Below are 9031 nucleotides of genomic sequence, written 5' to 3'. Positions count from 1 at the left end.
TTGGGGGGGGGGGGGGAACCCTGAACCATATACCTATAAAAGTCATAGAAACTAAAGCCTCGCCTTTCAGCTTTTAAATTACCTTCCATTAATTTTTTTTTTTTCTTTAAGGTGCAAACTTAAGCTCTAAAGCAATACACAAGGTACACAGGTCTTTGCAGAATGATTGCAGAGGGTGCTTGCTACAGATTATCTGTGTTGCTTGGGCATGTTTCCCTTCCATGTTTCTGCTACAAAGGTAAGGAGGTAGCCAGAGCTCTGTTGGTCTATCTCCTCCTGCAGAAACTGATATTGTAGCTGGGCTGGGCTCTGCGTGCTCAGATTTAGTTCCTGCATTTACCATGGGAGCTTTCTGTGAAAATGGTGTTCCTTTACGGGTGTGTTATTCCCCTGGTTGCTCAGGTTGGTTGCACGCAGATTTGACAAGTACACCTAGTTGTAGGGCTGGAGGAAGCATGCAGAGTGGCTGTTGGAATTTTGGCAGGTGGGCTGGAAAGGACTGCTAGTAGCCCTGGAAGTTTCTGCAAGATGTCATATTAAGCAGGACTCAACTTTCCAGGGTGCTGGAGATCTGTTACCTTGACATGCCCGAGTCGCATCACCATGTGAAACATGCACAGGTAATTGCAGCACTACTACCAAAATGGGTGCAACTGAACTCTCCAGGCTCATACTTCCAAAAGGGCTTATATCAGTTCTTCAGAGGAAGTAAGTGCACATCAGTAACAGCCCTTTCTTTTGGGGTATGTTACATCTCTGTCGGGACTGATGCTTCTTGTGACTGTGCTGTGTAACAGTGATTGCTGCACACTGCAAACATGATTTGCCTTGCTAGCAAATCTTTTTAGGATCAAGCTGTAAGCCCATATGGAGCTCTTTATATGGATTATAGCTTGTGGCAATACACTGCACTTTCACAGTATCTCTGCAGCGTCAACACTCCAGTCTGTCAACACTGCAGATATAGCTCCAGTGATGCGGAGAATCCCACCCAAACAGGAGAAATCAGGTGTAGTACAGACTTGTAGACCATGTTTTATTCTCTAGCTAACTGGATCCCAGCCTTTGCTGTCCCATAGGCAAAATACCAAGTGCAAGAAACCCCATTCTTTGCTCTGTGTCAACACGGCCCATGATGATGTTTTACAAGCTACATGTTTCTTCTGAGTGGTCCATGAGCAAGGGCTCACAGCTCCAGTTGTCTCACCAGTGCAAATAAAAGGCATGATCTTTGCTTTAATAGTCTCTTCCCTACAGGCATGTATAAACACTGTATTTAGTTATCTAGCTACACTGTGTGACTCAAATGCTGAGCTAACAGGGTTTTGGAAATTTTCAGTAAAGCATTACCACATATCTCTTGCTCGGCCTGTCATCAGAGGCCAACAGCACCTTGGCTGATACTGAGCAGTCAAGAGGTATGAAGGATCCAAATTCCTGGAACTGATTTTAGACCAAAAAAAGTTTTTCCTTTCCTGTGAGGGCCATCCTCACTGTGCTGTTCAAAGTGAATCTCTTCATAACCAGGCTAGAATTAATTTCTCCCATTTAATGGAAGTCTATCTGCTCACGGACAGGGTGTGCCTGTAGCAGCTGGGTTGTGTCTGAATCACTAAATCTTTTACAAATTACAACATCAGGACTGCTGCCTTGGGTGAGCCCCAAGTTCCATCCAAGTCATTGCTTAAATACAAGGGAAAGACCAGGAGAGCAAGCAAGTCCCTAGTGTGTGTCTCTGTGTGGTGGTGGCCAAGGGACTGCCTGTAACAGGAGCTGCATTCCCGCTGTTGTTACTCAGGGCATTGGGAATGCAGCTCCTGATATACAGATGACATCAATGAACTCCCTTCCTGGAAGTTGCTTACTTGCCTGTTGGAATTGCTGCAGGCTTTCTGTTTTCAGAACCACCTGTGGCAATAAGCTCTGTCTTTAAATGATGGCCTCTGAATAATTTTATGGGTGTCCTGAGGAAACTGCAAGATTTGGTAGTGTGTGTTAGTTCAGTTTTGCTGGGAAGGTCAGTGGTGGGGAGATCACTACTGACAACTGTTGCTCTTCTAGCTAGCATCCTTCTGCAAGCCAGTCCCAAGGGCTTCACAGCAAGATCCTGCTTGTCCTAAAACATTCCTGAAGGAACAGGGCATGACAGGCAATTCCTGTTCCAGAGAACTATTCGTCACAAGCTCAACATTTTTACCTGAAGCAGCCTTTGATGGGGTGGTATGGAAAGGTTTCAGATGATATTCAGCTTAGTATCAGCACTGTTGGTTCCAAAGAGGCTGAAAAAACTCCCGGCACTCACATGAGAGCCCTGATAATTGCTGCTGTTGCAGTTTACCTTCAGATGTTACCCAGCACCTTTTCAGCTAAGCTAACTCAACCGATGCCCACCCCTCTGATGGTGCAGTGGTTGCAAGAACATGTCTTTCCCCAGCTTAGGCACTTGCTGGCTGTAGGATGGGTGTGTGGGGGGCTGTGCTTTTAAAATGGATATCCAAAATTATATGACTTAGAAATTTGCTCTCCAGAAGGCCTTATTTTTTCCCAAATCATGCTGGCCATACCATTTACAGTACAGCTTCATAAAATGTAGCTGAACAAACAAAAGGTCAAAGAGTGGCAGCATGAAGGAATGGGGGTGGGAACAAAGAGCTGTGAGGCACAGGGACATAAACCAGCTTTGCCAATGGAAGACCATGCCTCATTTCTCCAGTCACAGACATCAATTACCTTCGTTTTATGCATTTTATGTTTTGTTTTGTTTTAACCATGACAATTACTTTGTTGCATTAAAATAAAATCACTGCCATCATCAAAGAGTGATAGAAAACCTGTGACACAGGGAACTGGAACTCTGTTATTAAATATACCTTGATACACACATGTGGTTTTAGGTACTTAGACACTTATATAGTATTAAGTTTAGAAATGATGGTACCTCTATGTTTTAGCCAGTCCCAGTATTAATACTGCTGGGTAGGGGAAATTCTTAAGGTGGGTGGGAGTTACCTTGTCCTTTGACTCTAGATATCTGGCATTGCCAAGAGTCATGAAGCTCATCCACTAACAACACAGAAAATTCTCTGTTTATAGTTTCAGAGTCAAATCAGTAACAACAATGGCATAGAGTTGCTATGACTATTTATGCTCCATCTGGATTTTATACTGCAATGCTCTATTACAGTGGAAAAATGCTACAGAAAAAAAACACATAATCCATCTTTAAAAATATTTTATTATTTGCAAAATCGAATGCACTGTTTGGTTTTCTTGAGGGGAGGCACAGAAAGATACAGATTAGAACGAAGGGCTTGTTTATAATTTTGATGGTTATGAAATCACCTTGCCAGCCTTTCTGCAAGCCACTTGTCACATCTCTCTTCATGAGACACTTCATCAGTTCTGTACTTGTGGGTGACATACAGAACTGGTGGTCTAACCATCAGATGGATGCCTGGCATGTGACAGTAACTTCTCCAACTTCAGTGGAAGGTATGTGACCAGCAGCTCTCCATACAGCTCATGGCTTCATGCGTTATTTACATGCAACTGTAAAGTGATATGTGTAAATGAAAGCCCCAAAGGAATCTGTGCCTCCTCCAAGACGAGTTACAAGATCCATAATTTAGAAGATCCAGGGGATAATCTAGGTAATCAGATCTTGGGTCTTGCTATAAGGAAGCTTGGTTGCCTGTGCCAACAAAGAAGGGGGGAGGTGTGCATGTGTAAGGGCATACGTATGAAGGACTGTATGCAGATATGTGAGCAGACAGGCATCTGCGTGTCTGTGCCTGTTTGCGGGCCCATATTTGGATGACAAAACAGTTTCTAGCTACATGATGCCCCAAAGTTGAAGAGCACATGAACAACAAAGGGAGAGATGAGAATAAGATTTGATTCCTGGGTGCCCCAGTACCCCACATCCACAGTGCTTAGGAGTGATAGAGATGGTGACCACCAGTGGTGGGGAAAGGAGCCCCCATGGTGGTCGAGTGGTGAAAGTTACAGCCATCACCTGTCTTTGTGCCTGGATAATCCACACTGCCAGGACAGCTGTGGTAAAAGTCTACTTTGTGCTGGGCAATGAAGCCCACTGTCTGCTGGACGCTGCAGGTGCCCCCACCTTTGCCAAAGACTCCTCCATCCTCGCTGGTCACGATCGTGTAAGCGTTCTGCCCGGCTCCGTAGTGCTGACGGGGAGGAGGCATAGCTTGGATGTTGCTGGCTGTGGTGATCGGGTAACCCTGGTGGAATTTGGGGTGCACATCCAGGTAAGTACTTGGCTGGAAGCCACTCTGAAAGGGAAAGACAAGAGAGTCAGAAAACATAAGCTTCTCCACGGGTGTCCAGAGGCCTGACATGTAGTGGGGCTCTGTGCCTTCACAGTTCATGTCTCTTGAGCAGCAGCAGTGGCATGGGAGGACAAGAACAACCATATCCATCCCCATAGCTCAGGGATGAAGACACAGTAGTGTGTGTGTGTATATATATATATATATATATATGTATGTATGAGGAAAACAGCTTTTCCCTGGAAGCATTTCCAGGAGAGGAAAACAAGCATTGCAGAGGAGGGCAATGAAGCTGGTGAAGGACCTGGAGAATAAATTCTGTGAGGAGTGATTGAAGGAGCTGGGACTGTTTAGTTTGAGGAAGAGAAGGCTGAGGGGAGACCTCATCACTCTCTGCAGCTCCCTGAAAGGACATTGCAGAGAGGCTGGGGCTGGGCTCTGCTCACAGGGGATCAGTGACAGAACAAGAGGGAATGGCTTTAAACTGCAATAGGGAAGGGTCAGACTGGACATTAGGGAAAATTTTTTCACAGAAAGAGTGGTCAGAGCGTGGAATAGGCTGCCCAGGGAGGGTGTGGAGTCCCCATCCCTGGGTGTGTTTAAGGGTCGTTTGGATGAGCTGTTGGGGGATGTGGTGTAGGGGAGAACTTTGTAGAGTCGGGCTGCGGGTTGGACTCGATGATCCAACCTGATGATTCTGTGATTTCAGTGGTATCATCAGCACATTGCCAGGCTACCTACAGAACATGGAGAGTCTTACCAAGTCTGCGTCTCTGAGCTGAACAAATCAGAAGGCAGGGCACTCTGATACCTGTATGTTTAAGTTGTACCCATGGAGGAAATACATCCAAGACTTATCTGCCTAGACAGAAGGCCCATGCTAAGCCATGTGCTGTGTTCTTACTTGCGTGAGGCACTGAGCCCGTTCAGTCCATAGGCTATGCTTCTGGCACCTTTTCAGCTTCATCCTCCGGTTCTGGAACCAAGTCTTCACCTGGTTGGGGAAGGGAGAGCAGAGAAAACATCAGCAAAGGACAGCAAGTGTTATCAGAATTGCAAGCAGGAAGAAGCAGGGGGAGAGTCACCAGATGGCATAGATATATTGGGCAGCAGCAGATAAAGGCCCTTAAGAGCTCCCTGGGGTTGTTGCCAAGGGATGTCTGTCTAGCAGCCTCAGCAGGTGGCTAGTGCATCTGCATGGTAGGGGGAGGGGGCGGCATTATGTCCACGGGACAGTTATAGCTGTGACAAACTGACTCATTTCCATCATGGAGATGAATAACTGGTGCAAATCAGGCCCACTCGGGGCTCTACAAGCCCCCTGTGCTACAGGCAAACCTCTAAGACGCTGCTTCTGCACGCTCGTGAGTGGGGAAGGGGGAGGCTTGCTCTTTGAACCCAGCAGTTCCCAAATTCAAAGCTCCTTGCTAGGATGAATTCCAGAGCTGTTTGCCCCCAGGGCTGTGTCTGCCCTATGACAGCAGCCTCTGCAGGGATGTGGACTGAAGGAAAGGGCAGATTGTCCCACTTGCTTTGTTCCTGACACAACCAGTTCAGTGTATGCAAGCATGTGTGTGTACCTAAAATGCATTTAAAACTTTTTTTAGTCCTGGGGCATCCAGCCCGCTGTGCCCAGCTCTGAGATCCAAATTCCAGGCAGGTTTTGGACTTGCCCCCTGTGCTTTCGGAAGGCATCATTTGGCCATCACCAGTTCACTACTCACAACCTGCCTGGAGATCAGCAGAGGCCCTGAGGGGCTGCAATGGATGGACCCCGCAGCACCCAGATGGAGGGGGGAGCACATGTCAAGCAGTCGGGCAGTGCTCAGTGGGGGACGTTATTAGATATTGGACAAGATCGGGCCTAGGAAACATGAGCAATAGCTTTCAGCAGCCCTGGGATTCAGGGAACTGAAGCACGCCAGGTTTTCTGTGAAGTTCACCAGCACAGAGGTAGAGGCTGTCTGAGGCAAACAACATATTCATCACTGTGTTTCTACTACAAAGTGTTGGCATTCTACTACATTCTACTAAGAGTGTTGGCAACAGTACCCTTAACTGACCCCTCACTGGGGAGGCCCCAGTGAGGTGCCACTGACCCTCCTCTCCCTGAGAAGTGCCTCTGATCTCCGGGTGTGAATAGGCAGGGTAGCGACTGCTAGCTGGCACCTTTGCTTCTACTCTCTGCTGGGGACTCATCCTTCCATCCTGTCACTGCCTTATGTGACCATTCAGCCGCCGTGTGACATATACACCATGGGTCAAAGTTTCCATGTTTACCTGCTTGTAGGTGAGCCCCAGGAAAACAGACATCTCCCGGATCTGCTGGGGGCTGAGGTACTTCTGGCTCTGGAATCGCTGGTGCAGGATTTGCAGCTGGTCCTTGGAGAAAGCTGTGCGGCTCTTGGCCTTCTTCACTGCCTCCATGACATCTTCTCCACCCTTCTGAGACTTAGCTTCCCGCTGTGGCGACGAGGATGCCGAATGTGGACTGGTGGCTGAATCTGGTGTGAATTGGCTGAAATTCCCAGAACTGGATGAAGCTGGGGATACTTCTAGAAATAAGACAGTGGGAAAAGGTATACGAGACATCACGCACAGTTATAGGGGTATGAGCGTGCTCCTTGCCTGTTGCAGAGCTACTTGCCCATCAGACAGGAGCTCTCTTGAAGCAAAGGCCTGTGTCACCACTCTTCCTTCATGGATCCGTTAGCACAGACAAGCCCACTGACAGCAAGCAGCATCCCAGCTCAGCCCTCTGGGATTGCCTGTGGCTCCCTTTCACCAGGTGGAAAAGCCAGGGCAGAGAGGGGAGGATGGTGCATGCTGGCTCACAGTGTCACTATCCTCCTCAAAAAGGCCCCAGTAATATTTTAGTCTCAGTGTGGTGTAAAAAGGCCTAGTCATGACTTGCAAGCATAGCTTTGGGTTGGTGACTGAGCTGTGCAAAAATGCCTGCCAAGCCATCTCAAGACATTTGATAGACAATGGCAAAGCAACCTCTGACCAGGGTGTATGGTGAGGCAGAGCAGTCAGTGCTTACAAGGATGGGGCAGCAAGTGGAGAGCATCAGCCAGGCCTTAGATATTGGCTCACTCCTGTTTGCCTGTGGCTCCCACCACAGACCATCCCACTGCTGGAAACACTGGTATAGATAGAGGGACCTATTTGGCTGAGGGGTGTTCTGGTGAGAGAAGAACAAAGAGAAATTTGACATGGAAACAAGGAGGAATAGAGGAAAGGTGTGTGGGACAGGTGAGAAGAGATAGTAACCCTGTACCAGGGACATGGGGGACAAAATTCAAAAGTGCAGAAGAAGGTGTCCAAGCCCGTTCTCATGTGTCCTGGTACATGTCTTAAGGGATTTCTGTTGAGGACAAAGCTCTAAATGAAAAACTTCCTAAACAATCTGGGCTGCTAGGCCAGACAAAAGCCGACAAGATGCAAAGTCATTCAGGCTGCCTGAATAGGAAAATGCTAACAAGAGAGATTACCCCAGAACCTTTTTGTCAGGTGCCTGGCTGCTGGGGTCTGTGAAAGTCTGAGATCTTCTCGGGCCAGCCCTGACTTAAGGGCTGCGATGCCAGTTTGCCCCCTTCCCCATAACTGCAATGATAAATCTGTTCATCCCTCCTTCCTCCAACTACTCCTCTGCAAATCTTCCTGCGTGGGCCATCCCCCTTCTTCTCTTCTGGACATTTCAGGGGAGAGGGTGTGCAGTGAATGGGGCAGTGCCATTTTCAGTACATACCTTCTGAGTACTGACCTCAACCAATAGCTCCTGATCTCCTTCCTAGTCACCCTGAGAGCTGTGACCCTGCAGCCCACTGAGTCACCCAACACAAAGTACTGATGCCCTCCTGAGGAATGGGCTCCCCGTCCACTCTGCCAAACCCCTCCTTCTTCTGTCCTACGCTGAGAGGATACTAAGCAGTTACTCAAAAGGTTGAGGTGTTTCTGGGCGTCAGAAAGGTGGCCGTTTCTGCAGTACCTTCTCCCTTGTTACCCTCCTGAGAGAGGCATACCTGTCTTTGTGGTGCCCACCACTCTAGGGTTGCCTGCCCTTACAGTCCTGCTCGTGGCAATTTCCTATCCCTAGGGGATGATAACTGCTCAGAGTACGGGCTGTGTGAAGAGGGAAGTGTTGTACTGGGGCAGGTTTCTGGTGCTGGGAAGCAGGGCCATGGGGATTCCAAAGGGATTCTGCCTACAAGGGGCTATCAACAGAAGAGGTGCAAGGGCCTGAGGTCTTATGTGCATGGAGGTAGACTGAAAAGCCTGAGAGGAAGCTGAACATCTGTGACCTGGATCCACGGGAAGATAAAATTTCATGTGGGACCACAGGATGCTTGGCTCCTGCAGGCTGTGCAGTAAAAACCTTATAGGTAGGAAATGAGCATGCTGAGAATGTGGGCTTGGAAAACAGGAAAAGTCTTCTGTTAGACAGGAACCACAGCACGGCATCTAGAGCTAAAGCTCCTCCACCTTCCTCCTCGGCCTGTCATCCCAAACCCTCATGTAATTTACCACCTGCAGCTCGAGCTCAAGACAAAGGCAGCCCCTCTTCCATGAGAGGAGAGTGAAGAGGAAGCAAGAAACACAAACAGCAGTGCAACAGACATAAATACGAAAACCTAAGACAAACCTGCTCCCACAGACCCTTGACACCTGTAGGCCTCTGCTTCCACAACTGGGCTCTCTCGTAGAGAGACGCCCCAGAGGAGAGCCTTTGAAGACGG

The 9031-nt window shown here is 48.2% G+C and overlaps 1 protein-coding gene across 1 annotated transcript; it reads right to left on the bottom strand.

Moving 5' to 3' along the window:
• Nucleotides 1-3915: 3915 nt before the first annotated feature.
• Nucleotides 3916-6843, bottom strand: LOC113491513 (homeobox protein NANOG-like). The gene is made up of 3 exons (XM_026868491.1): nucleotides 6573-6843; nucleotides 5197-5286; nucleotides 3916-4295 (listed from the first exon to the last, which is right to left on the bottom strand). The coding sequence occupies exons 1-3, from the start codon at nucleotides 6717-6719 to the stop codon at nucleotides 3933-3935; spliced, it is 600 nt and encodes a 199-aa protein (XP_026724292.1). The 5' UTR covers nucleotides 6720-6843; the 3' UTR covers nucleotides 3916-3932.
• Between the last annotated feature and the right edge of the window lie 2188 nt (nucleotides 6844-9031).

This window comes from Athene cunicularia, assembly GCF_003259725.1.
Source record: "Athene cunicularia isolate RWA chromosome 1 unlocalized genomic scaffold, athCun1 chr1_part2, whole genome shotgun sequence".
Lineage (NCBI taxonomy): Eukaryota > Metazoa > Chordata > Aves > Strigiformes > Strigidae > Athene > Athene cunicularia.
The sequence above is the reverse complement of the archived record's forward strand: the minus strand, read 5'-3'. Positions and strand labels throughout refer to the sequence as shown.

Bases quoted from the DNA above. Each gene is read 5' to 3' on its own strand.
- LOC113491513 (XM_026868491.1), bottom strand. From the start codon at position 6,719: ATGGAGGCAGTGAAGAAGGCCAAGAGCCGCACAGCTTTCTCCAAGGAC. The intron at 5,287-6,572 runs GTAAACATGGAA...TTCCCCAACCAG, and splicing joins TGGGGCTCACCTACAAGCAG to GTGAAGACTTGGTTCCAGAA. The intron at 4,296-5,196 runs GTAAGAACACAG...TTTCCCTTTCAG, and splicing joins GGGCTCAGTGCCTCACGCAA to AGTGGCTTCCAGCCAAGTAC.